At 42.4% G+C, this 18,660-nt stretch overlaps 1 protein-coding gene across 8 annotated transcripts; it reads right to left on the bottom strand.

Moving 5' to 3' along the window:
* Positions 1-1,489: 1,489 nt before the first annotated feature.
* Positions 1,490-18,341, bottom strand: SLC25A51 (solute carrier family 25 member 51). Of its 8 annotated transcripts, none has more exons than XM_023242464.2 (5): positions 18,207-18,341; positions 14,461-14,544; positions 13,795-13,915; positions 10,092-10,133; positions 1,490-5,749 (listed from the first exon to the last, which is right to left on the bottom strand). In XM_023242464.2, the coding sequence occupies exon 5, from the start codon at positions 5,706-5,708 to the stop codon at positions 4,815-4,817; it is 894 nt and encodes a 297-aa protein (XP_023098232.1). In that variant the 5' UTR covers positions 5,709-5,749; positions 10,092-10,133; positions 13,795-13,915; positions 14,461-14,544; positions 18,207-18,341; the 3' UTR covers positions 1,490-4,814. The 8 variants fall into 8 exon arrangements, with proteins under 8 accessions (XP_023098232.1, XP_044898766.1, XP_023098231.1 ...); XM_045042831.1 differs by having other exon boundaries at positions 10,092-10,136; XM_023242463.2 differs by lacking the exon at positions 10,092-10,133 and having other exon boundaries at positions 18,207-18,340.
* Between the last annotated feature and the right edge of the window lie 319 nt (positions 18,342-18,660).

An 18,660-nucleotide genomic window follows, 5' to 3' on the forward strand; every position in this document is an offset into this window, starting at 1 on the left:
TTTCAGATTCTGTGTCTCCCTCTCTCTCTCTCTCTCTCTGCCCCTCTCCCACTTGGCTCTGTCTCTGTCTCAAAATTAAAAAAAAAAAAAAAAAAAAAAGGCTATTCCAGAACGCCATGATCCTGAATATCCACATGTCCTTTTACTCTCTTGACTGATTCTTTACTGTTAATCAGAGCTCCACCAGGTGTCAGGCACTGGGCAGGACACTTGAAACAGGAAGCTACGGCAGAGCCCCCGCCTCAGGTGGCGGCCATTCAAAAGGGGCAGGAAACATCAAATCAGCACAGTCCAATTAAAACAATTAAGTGCTATGAAAAACAGGAACATGGTGGCACAAGAACACAGAGAAGGGAAACCTGACTTAGTCCTGAAAGTGGGAGCCGGCTTCCCTGGGGAAGTGACGCTGGAGCAGAGATCCGAAGGCCTCAGCAGGAGTTACTGAGCCATCAGGGAAGGGTGCTGTGCTCAGGGCAGGGGAACGTGGGCTGGGCAGAGGCCGGGGAGGCTGCGAGAGCACCCAAGTTCCTGGGGAAGAAGGCAGGGACTGAGCAGGACCATGTTAGCCAGTGATGACAGGAAGGGAGGTGGGGGGGGGGGGGGGTCCTGGATCCGTGCATCTAAAGAATTAGTCTTAAAGCAATATGCAGAATGGATTGAAGGGACAGAATTTGGAAAAAATCTTATTTTATCTTCAGTTTCTACTTCAAAATCAGATATGCCCACTGGAAAAAATGTCCCCATTGGAAATTTCAGATGCTAAATGAAGTTGGGTGCCCACCTCTTAGAGATCCGAAGCACCCTGCCCACACCAGGTCACACGGAGAAATGCGCTCAGTAGTCTGTAATAGCACCCCAGCGGCTGGGCTGAAACGGCATCGCATCACATGCCATGCACAACACACCTTTTACCAGTTCGGAAGTTCAGAATATATATATAATGAATTCCAACCCTAAACTGGAGTTTTAGAAACATTATGGCAATTGTTCCCCTTCCTAGTGGTCCTCACCAGGCAGCCGCAACTGTCCCTAGAGACAGGGAACACCTGAAAATTTAATGTGTAAACAATGTAGCTAAAATAATTTCACAATCTCCTAACAGAAAGGTGTAGCTGGGAAGTCAAACGTAGATAAAAAAACTCAAAACAGCACAAAGGTCCAGACCACTTAGCATGGGGGTAGGTGTGACCTGAAGGCACATTATACCACAGAAATTACTGATAAGATGCATTTACTAAGCTTATACTTAGTAGGGAAAAGTTTATTTGAGAAAAACCATTTTAAAAAATATTTTGCAATTAACTATCTGGAAAATTAACTTATCTGGAACTCTTCTTGACCAAAGACGGATAAATGAAGGACCTACAAAGTTAACAGGTGAAGGTGCTACAGTCAAAGCAGAGTGCTCAATGGTTAGCAACAGTGACAAGCCTGAACCACAGAAAAGTTGTGCCAATAACCCTAACCCAACCAAGAAGACCAAATAGAATGGACTTAAAAAAACAAACAACTTTATTCCAAACAGAATTACCAAAAGAAGAATGTTAACTCTAACACATTTAACAGATTTCATTTAAACTCAGTCACAAAACTCAAAATATCAAACAAAAACAGCTTTGTGTGCTTAACCACTTTTCATCATGAAACTTTAAAAAAAGGGACACGTGGAGAGTCCCCCACAATTTGGGAGTCACTTAGGCAAGCAAATATTTATTATTAAGCAAAAATGACAGTATTAAAAATGAAAAGTCCTCAAGTTTAAAGAGAATGCCTGTTCAAGTCTTTAATATGCATTTATATGCACATGAGAAAACAGTATCTTAAAGGAAATCAAATCTGAGGGCTCACCCTTTCTTCACATGTGATGGCCTGTCTCGCCTTCATTTTGACTGCATACCCCTCACTACACAGTTTCATCTGCACTGACCCGCCATTTCCAGCAGTGTGATCGGCTGACCCGTTCCACACATCCCGTGTGCCACCCACGATTCCCTTACATGTTTGCACAGCACTAGAGGAGTATTACCCCTGTCATCGAGCTAGGAAAGTTCAGGTCTCCAAAGATGATTCTATAGACACAATTCTGTTTTATTGCACAGTTTACAATATACAGCAGGTAATTACATAACCAACCATAAGGTAAGAAGAATATTGATTATTGAGACAAAAACATCAACGGTCTCCAACCACAAATGAAACAAAGACACACAAACCTGTCACCATATAAAGGTGGCGTTTACTCCGTGATGCAGTCCTAAGGGCTCATACCACTCCTAAGTGTGTTAAATACAGAATCCGTAACATATTCCTGGTGGCATCAGAGCTGAAGTATGGGAGGCAGGACCGGAAGGGCCCTGTGCTCATAAGGCATCTGTGCCACCTATGTAACAAAAAGGCCACTTTTAAAGCTCTTCAGATAGTTATTCAATCATGTTTGCCTTTTCAAAATTATTACTAGTTCATACTGAAGATAAAAAAGCAATAGTTAGAATCTCTTATTAATAACACTTTGACTTCTTTTAAAGTTCAGACAAAGCTGTTGGCTACCACAAGCAAGTTCTGCTGAATTTTGTCAAATTTAAAAGGTCTATAGGACAACACGAAACCATCCCTGGTAATGTATTTGCAGTTTGGTCTTCAGAAGCTGTAAAAAGTGACAAAGAAATCCAAATATATTAGGAGTTAAAACCATTAAAAATATTTATTGTTTTTAAATGCCACAAGTTTGAGACTGCAGAAACCAAAGCATCCCCTTTCAAATTCTCACTTCACTTCTATTTCACAAAAGTGCTTCAGAACTTGGTTATCCATCACCTTACTGGAGTGTATAGACAAAAGGAAGCCCATTCCCAGAGCATGGCCCCAGGCTGACTCACCTGCCACACGCTGAGCACCTACACACACCCATCAGTGCTCCAGCACCAGTGCCTTTGTCATTCATGCCCCCAAATCCAACCCGCTTCAAAGCCAGACTCCATTCAATAAGCCAAAGATGCTACTCACGTTTATTCGGTGTCAAATCCTTGTTTTCTGAAATCCTCACATCTGCATCTTGGTTTTCAAAGTAAACTGCCATTTCCAACACAACATTTCCAAACAGGGCTGTTGTAAAGCTACTGGGCCTCATTACTGCCTGGCAAATGCTTGATAATGCTTCCCAATCCTTTAAGGTTGGAAGGATGCTTATGTGACCAGCCATATTGCATTTAGAGGTAAACATCTCTTTTGGACTATCTGCCCAGAAACTGAGTAAACTACCAGCTGAGACCCTGATTTTGTTTTGGTCAGTGTATGCACATATTCATATGCAGTTACCCAGAATGAGGAAAAACTGGTAATAAGAAACTTAACTACTCTGCCATGTCAGATGCTGGCAAGCAATCTTAACTACATATTTACAGATGGGGATTTTTAAAAGATTGATAAACCACTTTTCTAGGATGTTTCAGGTTTTATTAGTTATTCAATTGGTAAATAGGAGGCATTTTGCCTTACTGATCAGGGCATAAGATTTTAAAATCTGATTCCTTCAACAAGTTTTTCTCTGTTATGTAGGGGATGAGTATGCTATCCAGCTATTACCAACTTCTAGCATTTAAAATGAACCTTCTAAATATCTTGATTTAGATTTTATCACCTCAAATGGCTTTAATGATAAAATGGTAAAACTGGGTTCCCCAAATGTAAAAATCCTAATAGAAGTCTCCATTTCCAAGAGTAAAATAAAAAAGACAACTAACACTCTGGGGTGAAAGCTATCCTGAGGTTTTTTTTTTTTTTTTTTTCTCTTCTGTAACACTTAGAAACCAGGAGGGAAAAATCTAGAGTCCCATTAACAGATTTCCAAAATTCAATATTATGCAAGTATTTATCTTTTTTTTTTTTTTTAAGGAGAGTTCAAGAGAACAGGATACTTGAATATGAGAAACTAGGACTCAAAGTGAAAATATTCCCCGAACTCCCACAGCTCTTCACTAAGTTGGCAACAATTAATCAAAGAACTAAACTAACCAGAGTTTGATCCATACGCAATTCATGTGAAATTTCTTCACAGGATCAAACAGCTGTGACGAAATGTAAGTCTCCCATCTTTTGGCAATGAAATAAGTGAAATTAACATAAGGGCATTCGAAGGGTTTAAGGTCACATTCAGAACTAACCAACACTTTCCAACTCAGAAAGCAAAATGGGAGCTTTCACCTGCTGCTTGGGTCTGCCCTACTGTGTCTGAATAGTCTGGATGATGACCATCCCAACATGTGCTTAGTTTCAAAACTAACACAAGCGATTTATCATGAAAAGCCTACATCTAATAAGCTGTTTTTCTCTTCTCTGTCCTACCATGTTATATGCTTATGTTTAACGAATACTACCCTTTGCAACTCCTAAAAGCAGAGAAGAAATGGAGTAAGACAAGAAAGCCTGAGAATTCACAGGGCTCTAAGAGCCTTTTCTCTGGCTGGTCATGGCCACTGATGTTTCAATACAGAAGGTTTAAAGACTTTTGGAGAAAAGAACCATATCTTGGCTATTAGCTTTCCTTGTCAAAAGCCATCAGATAGATAGCTATTAACCAGGCAATTAGCCTAAAGTTCTTAGATAATGATTACAAAACAAAACCAAAAACCCCTTAAATTTTCCTATTAGAACCTTTTATTCTGAATTTGTTGGTGCTGAAGGAAAACAGCTCTGCCCCATAATTCATTGTGCCCTGAACTTACGACAACAACCTGTATTTGGTCAATTAGGAACAAAGCCAAACTACATTCTTCTTAGGTCTATGCAGTTAATAAATGGCACTTAACTGGTTTCTTTCAAATCATCTTTAACAAGAACTCATAAGTCGCATTGATTATACCCCAAGAGATGAGGGACCGATGGTAATTCAGGTGAGCACCTCTGAAAAGATTTGTCAGCTTTCTGTCTCGTTCTAGCCAGATTTTTTGGAACACCTTGGGAGAAGACTGAAACTCTCCACCAATCTGAGACTGCATGCGAGTTTTTACAACATTAACTGGAAAAAACAAGATTCCCAACATGGCACCCAACAGACCTCCACAGATAAAATCATTGACCAAATGAGCGCTGTGGGTGGTTGCGGTAGGCAGATGCTCCTTAATGGGGCCACGAAGGCCAAAGAAAAGGACATTGCTGAATCCATTACGGAAAAGAACAGGTACCAAGCCTCGATAATATTCTCTTATTCCATGGCATCTGAGTGCCTTGAAAGCCTGGTAAGTGTTTGTAAATTTGTCATGATGCCTGTGGTCTTGAAGCAATGTCTGAACTCTTTCCAAGGGAGTAAAAATTGCTTCTGTTGTCCCTGCAAGTACCGCTGCCACACTACGGGTTGCAAACTCAGGGGGACTGATGTGCTTCCGGAGAAGACAGGATAAGTCCTCATACAGACCGAACATAAGCGCCAGCGTGGTGGTCTTCTGCAACAGTGGGGGAAGGATTCCGCGGTACAAGTTTCGAAAGCCATCCCTCCTCAGCTGAAGCACTGCGTCCCGGGTTTTGATTCCGTACAGCTGCTGCCGAAAGAGCACCTTCTGAATGGGAAATGTGATTGCTACATTGTTGAAAGCTGCACAGCAGCCGCACAGATAATGCTTCATTTCACCTACATTTGCAATGTGAGGTGACAGGTCTTGTTTGGAAGATGTCAGGATGGGCGGCCTCTTTTCATGAGCTTCTGAATCCACCATGTTGCTTAAGATCTTTCTTCTTCATGAAGGATATTTTTAACCTACAAATAACAAAATGACAATAGGTAACCATTATATATAGGGCTAAACATGTGCAACTTTTCCTTGACCCTTTAACTTCTGTAACACTATTACATTTCCCTTTTAGACTGGATGAGTAGTTGGTACAGTACTTGCCGAGGGCCCCTGGAGGTCCCGGACACCCTTGCAGGGGCCCACAAGGTCTTTCCTTTTCCAGCCACTTGTCTGTGGGAAGTGGGATTTTCTGCTTATACTTCAACTAGAACAACTTCTCACAAAAGACACAAAGTAGACGCAGAGATGAGACTCCACCCACCTTTTACGCCCTCTCTTTTACACAGACCTGCAATACTGTCAAACACTCTCTCCTCATTAAGTTGTTTTGGAAACAGTTATTTTTCATGAAAACATGTTATCCATGTTACGTGCAATGGGTTTATCATTGATATTTTAAAGTGAGTATTTAAAAATTTTGTTTTTGTTCCTAAGACCATAAATAACTAATCCACATAAATAAGCACTCACATAAATAATCCACATAAATAGGGCCCACAATAATTTTTAAGCATAAAGGGGTCCTGAGACACCAAAAAGTTTGAGAACTCCTGGACTAGTTCACATGTGCCGTAAACTACGTAATGGTACATACCATGATCCTTCTGAAAAAAATTCAAAGTCCTCCACTGAGAAATAAAATATCAAAACACGCATTCATTCTGTTCACTAACACTTACTTATTGGTGTCTAATCTGAACTAGGCCCTCTACAAATTGCTAGAGATTCAAAAGCAAGGAACTCATGGGTTGCCTGGCTGGCTCAGTCAGTAGAGCATCTGACTCCTGATCTCAGGGTGGGAAGTTCAAGCCCCACAGCAGGCATGGAGCCTAACTTAAAAAAACAAACAAAACCATAACCAAACAAACAAAGCAAGGAACTCACAATTTAACAGGAGACTGCCAAGGAAAACAAATACACCAGAGCATAAATACCTTGCTATAGATAAGGGACACTGAGCATGCACTTTGGGGGGTAGAGGCTGGAAGAACAGGGTCACGGAAGGCCTGCAGGTATGTACTATACACTGCATTTTCACGTATTTAATTCTCAAAACAATTCCCTCAAGTAAACATTATTTTCCAAGTTTTACCAATGAAATAACCAATATTCTTTGTCCGAGGTACGGAAAGTAACTGGTGAAGCCGGCATCCTAAGTCTGATTCCAGAGTTCATGCTCCTGCTATCATACCACAGGATAACAAGGACTTTGGGAGGCTGCCCTGGACAAAAAGTGGCTATATATGACCGCTGAAGAAGATGTGAAGCCTAAATATAAAGGCTTAGCCCACTGAGTAAAACTAAGGTAAGGCCCTCCCTCAAGAACGCACCTGCTTCCTTAAAGTGGCAAGACCACCCCTTGCCAGTCATTTAAGTCTGATTTTCCCAAAAGGATCCAGATAGTTGGACCATCCAGAACAAACCCACAGCCTAGAAATAATCTTCACTGGGGAACTAGATGGCAATTTTATATTTTACAATAGGCTAAAAAAATTTTTTTTTAAATACTTTATTTTTTTAAGCGATCTCTGTACCCAACATGGGGCTGAAACTCATAACCCCAAGATCAAAAGTTGCATGTTCCACCGACTGAGTCAGCCAGGCACCTCCACAGGCAAAATACTTTTCAATTGGTTTTAATTCCTCAACAGTATGAGACCACATTTATGAGGCTAGTCAACAAACCATTAAATAACCCAATTAAAAAATAAGCAAGGAACTTAAACCAGCGATTTCTCCAAAGGAGATATAAAAAAAGATAGAGGAGACTCCACCCATCTTTCAAGCCAGGCGTGAGAGATACCTACAAAACTGTGAAACATACTCAGATGCCAGCAGGCATATGAAAAGATGCTTGACATCTAAATCATCAGAGAAATGCAAATCAAAACCACAATGAGATCATCTCACGCATTAGGATGGCTACTCTTCAAAAAACCTCAGAAAGTAAGTGTTGGTAGAGCTGCGAACCCCCATGCACTGCTGGTGGGAATGCACTATGCTGTAGCCACTAAACCAGTATGGCATTTCTCCAAAAAACTAAAAACAGAACATGGGAGTCAGCAGTCCCACTTCTAGGTATGTATCCCTAAGAACTGAAAGCCAGTTCCAAGAGGTATGCACATATCCACACCCACAGCAGGGCTATTCACAACAGACAGACAAAGAAGCAGCACAATGTCCACTGATGAATGGTAAACAAGATGTGGTGCATACATACGATGGAATACTATGCGGCATTAAAAAGGCAGGAAATCTTGTCACATGCTACTACATATTAAGTAAAAAAAAAGTCAGAAAAGGACAAATATATATACTTATATAAGTGATTCCACTTATATAAAGTAGTCGAATTCAGAGAGACAAAGTAGAACGTTGGTCAGCAGGGGCTTGGGGAAGGGGGAACATGGAGTTACTACTTAATGGGTATAGATTCTGTTCTGTTAGACGATAAAGTTCTGGAGATTTGTTCTGTAACAGTATAAATATACTTAACATTATTGAACTGTACACTTAAAATTGCTTAGGATAGTAAATTTCATAATGTGTTTTTTTACCACACACATAAAAACACTACATGTAAGGATTTTAATGGTAAATAAATAAAAAAACTGGCTAGATAAACCATCTAGGTCTTTTTTTTTTTTTTTAATGTTTATTCATTCTTGAGAAAAAGAGAGCGAGCAGGGGCGGGGCAGAGAGAGGGAGACACAGAATCCAAGGCAGGCTCCAGGCTCTGAGCTGTCAGCACAGAGCCCCGTGTGGGGCTCGAACCCATCAACTGTGACATCATGACCTGAGCTGAAGTCAGACACCTAACCAACTGAGCCACCCAGGTGACCCTCTTTTCTATATTTTTTCAAGTTAAATTTGTGTCAATCTATTCAACTGTTTTCAAAAGATGAGATGACAATAATGAAGCTCTAATTAGAATAACAAAAGGCCAACAGTGACAGACCAATGAGACAAAGTTTCAAAGTAAGCAAATTACTATCTCTCTCTGAGGATCAGTTTCCACACTTACAACTGAAGCCAATGTCATCCACCATGCACAATCCAAGTGAAAGTCAACTAAAGAGTCTTAACCCCAATGCTGGGGACACAGTGAATAATGCACTGAGGGTCTAGTCAACAAATGTCAGCCTTCCCACTGGTTTCCTCCCTAAATTTTTAATAACAATGTTTTTTGTGTTTGTTTCATTCAGACTTCTAGGAGAACACTGTCAAGATGACTTTAATTTACTTTTGTTGGGAAGTTCTTCTTTACTGATTTTAAATTGGCCTCTTAGCATACTATGAAAATTAAATTCAACCAACTTATTCAATTCCTTCCACGTTCAGGCACTGCCCTACGTGTCAGAGACTAGAAATAAGCAAGAACCCTGGCCTCAGGGCAGATAAGACATGCAGACAATTAGACTGCAGTGTGATGAATGCCAAGTGCAGAAATAGACACAAGGTACATAAAGGCCCCACAGAGGAAGGGATCATCATTAACTAGCAGTCTGACAGGGCAGGACAGGACATGTGGGCAAATAGGGTGAAGCACCTTCAGCCAAAGAAGGCAGCACAGGCTAAGGTGTAGGTCCTGTGTCAAAGGAGCAGCAGTATCACATTCTGGAGGAATTATTCCAGTATGTTCTGCTAGAGCACCGTGTGGGTAGAAGATGGGTGGGTGGCAGTGGAAAAAGAAGCAGGCTTGGACCGGTATTATCAGAGACCCTCAGGAAGATTCCAAGACCCTCTGACACTACGGAGTACGATTTTTCCCTCTCTCATGTGAAGCAAATGGAAAACAAGCTATTTCCCTTCACCAGCGTCTGTGTCTTCCCACGAGATAGACTACACTAAAAAGAAAATGTAACACTGAACCTTTGGCCCAAAGTCTCTTTGTTTTGGAGTTCCGGTTGGCTTGCTCCCTGCTTCTATTAGAAAAGATAAACTTGCCCTCAGCTGAGAAAAACTGTGACACCACTGCAGGCCCAAACTCTGCCATTAAGGAAGGTCCTAAAAGGGGTCAGGAAACTTTTCTTGCCACTAAATCCCCTGGTTACACTGACAGAAAATGACAGTGCCAGGGGCACAATCTCTCACTGTCCACCCACAGGGGAGCCACACCATCCCCCTCAGGCAGGGGCACTGGAAGGAGCGGAAATGCATCTGAATGCTGCTTAGCTACACGGTCTGTCCGTTTAAAGGGGCAGTAAAATCTGTTCCACTGCAATGTAAATAGAGTAAGGCCTGGTTCAGAGAGAGGAATTATTTCTAATTTTGGCAAGTATGAAAACAGTTCAACTATGAAGTCACCTGTATGTTCGACAGAGAGAGGCCACATTCCTTGGAGTTGGGCTGCTTGTAGATCCAATAAAACAACAAATGAAATCATTTAAACAGAAATTCACAAAAGAAACACGTATTAATTTTTAGGAAAAAAAGTACACATTAGAAATTCAACATTAAAAAAAAAAACTTTTTTTTTTTTTTTTTAAGAGAAAATAAAGTTGTAAATAAACTAAATAGACAGATGTCTTTCTGCTCCAGGCTCGCTGCCCTGGCTCAGGGCTCTTCAGGTTTGCCTAACTCACACCAGAGCCTCTTTACTAGTCAGCCTGCCACTAGTGATACAATGCATTCTGGAATTTTCTAACAACAGCAGAGATACCCCAGTATTTTGGATAATTGCATAGCATTCTAACAATTGGATGTATTACATATCGTTTATTCTATCTCCTATTTTAGTCCCTGTTTTTTTGTTTAGGTTTGCTTTTTTTTTTTTTAAAAGATTGATTCATTGGGCCGCCTTGTACATACACCTTGCTTGGGTGAACTCTCACAAGGTTGTCTGTAGGGTAAATGTTTAGAATGGGATTGCTGGCTCAAATACTACTTGATAGCTACTCCAAATTGCCCCAGAAAAACTATGATTTACACCTTAAATTACGTGTATGCCAGTACCAGTTCTGATACCATTTCCAGCAGCAGGTATTAATTATAATTTCTGCCTATCTGATGGGTAAACAAAAACCCTTCATTTTGTCATTAAAAATTTTTTAACGTTTTATTTATTTTTGGGAGAGAGAAGAGAGCATGTGAGGAGGGGAGGGGCAGAGAGGGAAACAGAGGATGCAAAGCAGGCCCTGTGCTGACAGCTGGAAGCTTGATGCGAGGCTTGAACTCACAAACCGCGAGATCGTGACCTGAGCCGAAGTGAGATGCTTAACCGACTGAGCCACCCAGGTGCCTGTCATTTAAAATTTCTGATTAAAATACAGCACTTTTTATTTTTGACCATTTGGATTTACTATAAATTTTCACGATACCCATTTTCCTGTACACAGAAAAAATTGTTCTGATTTGTAAAATCCTTTTATTGGGGCGCCTGGGTGGCGCAGTCGGTTCAGCGTCCGACTTCAGCCAGGTCACGATCTCGCGGTCAGTGAGTTCGAGCCCCGCGTCGGGCTCTGGGCTAATGGCTCGGAGCCTGGAGCCTGTTTCCGATTCTGTGTCTCCCTCTCTCTCTCTGCCCCTCCCCCGTTCATGCTCTGTCTCTCTCTGTCTCAAAAATAAATAAACGTTAAAAAAAAAAAAAAGAAAAAAATCAAATCCTTTTATATATAAAGGAGTCCATCCTAGTTAAATTTATCAAATTGCAGCAAATACTTTCTCTGTTTTATCATTTTTGTGGTGCTGAAGTTCTCAATTTGGATATTAAATCTATTCATCTTGGCTTCTAGGTTTTGTAATGTCCTCAGAAGGCCATCATTACTCTAAAATTATGAACAAGTAACCCACAGCTGCTCTCCTCTATAGCTTTATTTATCATCCATCCATACTGTGATCTGTCGAACGACACAGTAAGGCCTGAGGCAGAGAAGAGATGCCTCTGGAAGTGACTGGTGAGCATAAACTAAATGCCCATAGGCATGCGCACGGTCCCTCCTCACTCGCTCTGCCCCGGGAGCGGCACAAGCACTTCTCTCGCGCCAACCTGCTCTGACCCACTATGGCGGCAGGACACGTGTCACCATCTGGTAGGGCTTCCCCATACTCTAAGAATTCTCAGCTTTCTGGCTTTCACGCTTTTCCTGGTAAACTTTTTTTCTCATATAGATACTGAAATTTGTGTCTAGATAGTTTATCTTTTTGCTTGCTATTATGAATGTGCTGATTCCCTCCAATTAATTTTCAGACTGCTTTTTGTCTGCATTACAAAAAAAGCTACCAATTTTTGTGTATTAAGGTCAGAACCAGCCAATTTACTGAATCCTCTCGCAACTTCTCAGTTTTCTGGACTGGATTTGATTCAGCTTCCACCATATAAAATGCCACAAATTATTTTTATTTCTCCTCTATATGTCTTTTTTCTATCTTATTAGACTCACAAATACTTCCTGAACAAAATTATGGTAATAGTGAATGTCATTATTTAGTGTTTAGTTTTGAGAGACAGACTGACAGATAAAGCATGAGCAGGGGAGGGGCAGAGAGAGAGGGAGACACAGAATCTGAAGCAGGCTCCAGGCTCCAAGCCGTCAGCACAGAGTCTGACATGGGGCTCACACTCGCGAACCGCAAGATCATGACCTGAGCCGAAGTTGGACACTTAACTTACTGAGCCACCCAGGCGCCCCATATATTTTTTTTAATGTTTATTTGAGGGGGAGGGAGGGAATCCCAAGCAGTTGTGCTGCCAGTGCGGAGCCCAACAAGGAGGTCTATCTCACGAACCGTGAGATCATGACCTGAACCGAAATCAAGAGTTGGATGCTAAACCAGCTGAGCTACCCAGGCACTCCTCTTTATATTTTTCTTGACATTTCTGGGAACTTTGCTAGGAATTAATGTTAAGTATGACACTGGTTTTTTGGTGTGAGAGATAAGAAGTTGTCATCGGAGTATTCATAATCTAAGTCCTAGCAGTTTACAGGGAAACAGATCATCATGACACAAACATGTTTGATTAACTGGCCCCTCTAACATCTGTACCCACTCAAGTAAACTTCTCTGTTTGTCATCTCTCCCTACCCAGCTTTAGGATTGTGCTGAAAACATGGAGTGAAGCATGCCTTTCCAACACTACCACATTTCATCAAATTACATTAAAAACCCCAACACTTCATCCTGCATTCATCCTAAGAACTGTATCTTTAATTATAACTTAAGCCCCTTTACCTCACTATTTACTAGGAAATTATGTTTCCCATTAAAACTGGATTCCACTTTTCTAGTACTAATGATCAACTGGTAAGGGCTTAGAGGATTTTCAAACATGGGAAAGGAATATAAATATTTATTCCTGTTTTACTGAAATTCAACCACCCTCAACCCTTCCCACGACCACTCAATCAGGAACTTTGGTCAAACGCTTTCAGGGAGCTACTGAGATGATCATATGAATACAAGAGACAGAGCCAGTATAACATTTAAGAGCTGCAGCTTACAGCCTGGGGTCAGATACTGGCTCTACCACATACCCACTGTGTGACCTTCAGCAAGTTCCTCAAGGTCTCTATGGCTTAATTTCCTCATTTATAAAATAGGGATGTTACCTACTTTATAGGTTGGCTCAATTGTGTTACTGCACGTAAAGTATCCAGGAGAGTAGTCCAGAGCACCAGAGGTGCTCAACATGGATGAACTATTATTACTGTTCCTCTCTGATGGGTTAATGTTAGCGTATTTCTTGTTAATTACTTGCCCTTGTAATATGGGAATGAATCCTCTTTGGAAATGATGAAATGTTTTTTTAAATGTATCACTAGATACATTTGCTAACGTATCACTAGATGTATCACTAAATGTATCACTAGATACCATTTGCTAATATTTTACAATTTCACATCATGAGAACATACCAAGTTTTCAATTTTAGTACCTTCTTCAGGCCAAGTTCAGGCATCAATGTTCCACTGGCTTTGTAAAAAGAATCTGTCACTTTTCCTTCCTTATGCTGGTGAACAATTTAAATCTTATCAAAATTATCTGTTCCTTGAAAGTTAAAACAATTCACCTGTAACAGCTGAGCCTGGTGTTTTGGGGGATGGTAGCTTTTTGGAAACTTTCTCAATTTCTTCCATTGTTACTGGTCTGTTACGTTCTTTCTTCTGGAGTCATTTTGGTAACTGGATTCCCTTAAAAAAAAAAATCTGGTTTATTTATATCGTCTTATATAGTACTTGCTGTTTTTAAAAAATACTTCTAGTCTTGAGCAGGGCAGGCAGTTTATCAAATTTACATTCCCCCATCTCAGCAAAAAAAAAAAAAAACCAAGCTCTCAGATTTACCAGTTTTACTATTTTTCAGTTTTTAAATGTTTTTCCTCTTTATCTCTTTTCTCTTGTTTTATCTAGGCTTATTGTATTCTGATTTCTCAAGTTAGATGGGATTATTCACACCCAGCTACAGAGTCCAAGCCTGTTTTAGCTTTGCCCGTCTTACATCCTCTATTTATGCATCTTTCTTGTGGCCTACAGTAAAGACAAGGACAGATCTCAGTATCTGGCAGTCGTCCTCCAGTCACAAAAGATTTGATGATAAATACACCCTGAACCTGACCTTGATTAGTGGGAGAACAAAGCAGCAGCTGCGGCGGCAGCGGCAAAGCAAGCTGAGTATATGAAGTCCATTACTAAGTTTTTTGACCACAGCAGGACAAAGGGAAGAGATGTATACAAACCTGAAATATCCAGGCTCCATGACAATCTTGCCACAGAAAGAAAAATAAAATAGCCACTGGCAGCCATCTTTCTGCTAGATCATGCTGAAATGCAGGGGGAAGGGGAAAGAAACAGAGAACTTAAAATGGGTAAAGAAATGTTTTTTAAAAGTCCCTGTTTTGTCCTGAAATTTTGGTCCATCCTGGGGAAACAGGATCTTCTAGCACAGATATGAGAAGCCATAGCTCTGATATCTAGCTACAGCCTCCTTGATTTGATGACTACATTGTTACGATTTGCTTTTCTGTTAAAGCATTTTTGCTAAAAGCCATACAGACTTCCTCCTTCCTAGGTAGCAGTACTTCAGTCTTTATGTAGTATAGCATCATGCCATGCAGCATTCGAAGACTCAATTTTTTTTTAAGATTTTATTTTATTTTTTAAGTAATCTCTACATCCCATGTGGGGCTCGAACCCATAATTCTGAGATCAAGGGTCTCATGCTCCACTCACTGGGCCTGACTGGTGCCTCAAGGACTCAATTTTTAAAACCATTAACCTGTTGCTGACTTTATTATGCTAATTCCTGTTTCAATAGCTGTTTCCCTGAATTCAGGATACAAGTGCTTGTATAGGACAGCTTTCCATCATGCATTATTTTTGTGGGTATTTTATATGACTTGGGGAGAACTGAAAAAAGAAAACCCACAGCTTTTTAATTTGTTTAAAACACACCTTCTGCCTCATACATTTTGTGCTTTTAACCAGTTAAAGAAGCCAATGGCATTTTAGTTCATTTTTATTTATCACCAATGGCATTTTTAGTTAAAAAAAAAAAAAAGTCTAAAGATGGTTGAGAAGTTTGTCAGGGTACAGAGTTTGATAATTATTAATCACTTAGTCTTCTCCATCATTACTTCTTACTGTTTTAGCTGACAGATGTGAATTTAAAAACTTGTAAGTACTACACTCGCCAATCTAGGATCAACCAACATTTTAAAAACTTGGCATACAAACGCCTTATATCTATGTAAAACTTTGCTCTTCTTCAGTCTCAGGACTAAGAATACTCAGATTAATGTATATATTATATAATACACTGTGAAAACTTATGAATGTAAAAAATTTCATTTACATAAATACATAACCGACTTGAAATTCTACAGTCACCACCTACAAGCTGTTTAACAATCTATTGTTCCTTGATAATACAAACCAAGTTATTTGTACACCTGACTAACCAAATTTTGTCCATGTTCACTTTTAGTTTTTACTGGAATGATTTTTTCTTTTTTCAATATTTTGAGAGAGAGTGTGTGTGCAACAGTTTGCATGGGGGAGGGGCAGAGAGAGGGAGACACAGAATCTGAAATAGGCTCTGAGCTGTCAGCACAGAGCCCACACGGGGCTCGAACCCGAAGCCTGTGAGATCAGGACCTGAGCCGAAGTCAGATGCTTAACCTAAGCCACCCGGGGACCCCTGGAATGATTTACGTTCTAAAATTTTGCAAATTAAAGTTACTTCATCTAGTTTGTCACAGCTCTTTGTAATAATGGAGACTGTTATAAAACAAACCGTAAACTGTGGCTCACAGAAGTTAGTCGTTTACTGACCACTGTATTTAACTATTTTAAGATAAAATTTTAAGAACATCACTCTACATTTAGAGTATCAAATTAACAGGACTAGATATAGAAAAAGGAAGGTAATGAAACCCTCCTAGACTTCATAGATTTAAAAATTTCCCTCTAAATTATAACCTCCTGAGACTGATGTCTTCAAAGAAACCAGATGCACATGGGAAAAGAAATAAAACTAAAGCTTTCCCTCTAGTTTCATCCTACACACCAGAATGGTATGAATAGGTTCCTAATTTAGCAACAGAAGGAAGGGGTGCACAGTATTCTGTGAAAATGGAGTTTAGAATTTTACAATGTTTATCTATATTGCAAACATGGCTCAATTTCTTTATTAAACTAACCTCTATACAATTCCTTAACATGGATAATTCTGTGCAATTTACTGCAAAACTTACTTAACAAAATTTTATCCTATTTGCTACCTAAAACACTCAACCTATCTGATCAATAGGAAGCACAGTTAACAAGCTGACTTTCAAGCAACTACAAGTGTGAAACTTTTGCTGCACAACCCAACAGTGTAAAGTCTACTCACTGTAATTTACAGCCCACACGGATAAACAAGATCCAGATATGATCCCAGCACAAAGGTCTTTGTGCAAAAAGTGGGGGGAAGGCAAGTGTAATTCTCAAAGGATGTGAACTCCCACAAGTCAGCAGGTCTGAGTCAGCATTCAGAACCAGATCGGTCTGGGTTCCAGTCCTAGTTATGGCAGTATCTTGCTAGAATACACATAGCAACGTCCCTAATTTAAAAATCCAATTCTCGGGGCGCCTGGGTGGCGCAGTCGGTTAAGCGTCCGACTTCAGCCAGGTCACGATCTCGCGGTCCGGGAGTTCGAGCCCCGCGTCGGGCTCTGGGCTGATGGCTCAGAGCCTGGAGCCTGTTTCCGATTCTGTGTCTCCCTCTCTCTCTGCCCCTCCCCCGTTCATGCTCTGTCTCTCTCTGTCCCAAAAATAAATAAACGTTGGAAAAAAAAATTAAAAAAAAAAATCCAATTCTCTAAGCTTACTTTATCAAAGGAGAAACCAAATACCTCCGGTCAGCAGTAACAGCTTAGTGCATTTAAAGAAAAAGTCATAAGCGTGACTCCAGATCCAAAGTGCCTAACCTGTGCTCTGGAACCACTAGGGGACCTGACCAGTTCTGGCACCTTTTGATTTTACTGAATCCCTTTCCAAGCAAAGGCGGAGGAGGCTCGAACCCGCAAGGTCACTACGCATATACCTTCAGGGCTTCTGTTTCACTGCTGACAAGAGAAACCAAGGGTGGGAATTAAGACCAGCTGTGTATAGCTGACGGGGCAAAATAAGGGTTAAGTGTAAAGGGTAAATACAGCTGAGGCACCGACGTGTTCCCCCTACCTAAGCTCAGTGCTAAATAATCACTACAGAGATTCAGAATGAACATCGCCCGCCTGCCAGCTTCCCCCCCCCCCCCGCCCCCAAGCCTTGTACAATTGAGTTTCCCACAACGCAATGCAACATGGTGTCGCAGAATAAGCACTGCCTAACTGTGGCTGAATTTACCGCCCTCTGAGCGTCCATATCCCCAGTCTGGCGTAAGGGGCAGGGGTGGAAATTGGGCAGGATCACCGAAGGCCCTTCCGTCTCTGACAGTCAACAGGCTCCGGAGGCCCGGAATCCCAAACCCCGAGGGGCACGGGCCCTTCCGGCGTCCCAGCGCCGCCAGCGCTGCTCTCCCCGGGCGCAGCGGGCCCCTCCCCGCCCTACGGTTTGTGCGCGGCGTGAGGCACCTCCCCGGCAGAGGCGCGTCCGAAAGAACGCAGTCTCCCTGGCCAGAAAGGCTCGCTCCGGCAGCCAGATGGCACCCCCCGCCCCGCGAAGCCCTGCGAAGTCGGAGGGCCAGCGGGAGAGCCGGGAGCCGCGTGGGCGCGGAACCGACCCTGCGCGCGCGGCGTCTCCTCCGGCTCCTGCGCCTTCGGGCCCCACCCGGGAGGGCGCGCGGGAGCGACTAGGCGCGCAGAGAGGGGTGGGCCCCAGGGGCTGCGCCAGAGGGCCCGCGCAGGGCGACCGCCTCAGACCGTCCTTCGTGCTTCCGCTCTTTCAACCCACAGGCCGGGGGAAGGCCCGTGCTGCCCACTCGCCGGCCTCCTGCACTCACCCATTGCAGCGGGCGTCCGGCTCCGCGCGCGGTAGCCGCCAGCCCGCAGGACGGCTAGCCGGCGAGCCAGCGGCCGCGCAGGCGCAGGCCGTGACCGACCCGGCGCGCGGGGCGTGGCCTGACGCGCTCGACGCCGCCGGAGCCCGGTCACGTGAGGCAGCCGCGCGGCCCCTCCCTAAAGCCGCGGAGAGTCAGGTGACGCCGCACCAGTACTCTTGGCACCGGCAGGGCAGGTGTAGGGTCATCCACCACACCTGTTGTAAGGCACTGGGTCTCTATTAGCGAGAACGCCGTTGCCTTGGCGCCACTCGGTGGCCTTGCCGTGCCACGAGAAGCCAGCGCGTTCTCCCGCGTCCAGTCTGGGGGAGGGCCGGTGGGCATTGACAGTTGTGGGTGGCAAGCGCTGAAAGTGCCCCGCCTGGCTCCCCTCTGTAGCCTCGGTTAGATTTCATGA

Source organism: Felis catus, chromosome D4, assembly GCF_018350175.1.
Source record: "Felis catus isolate Fca126 chromosome D4, F.catus_Fca126_mat1.0, whole genome shotgun sequence".
NCBI classification, from domain to species: Eukaryota; Metazoa; Chordata; class Mammalia; order Carnivora; family Felidae; genus Felis; species Felis catus.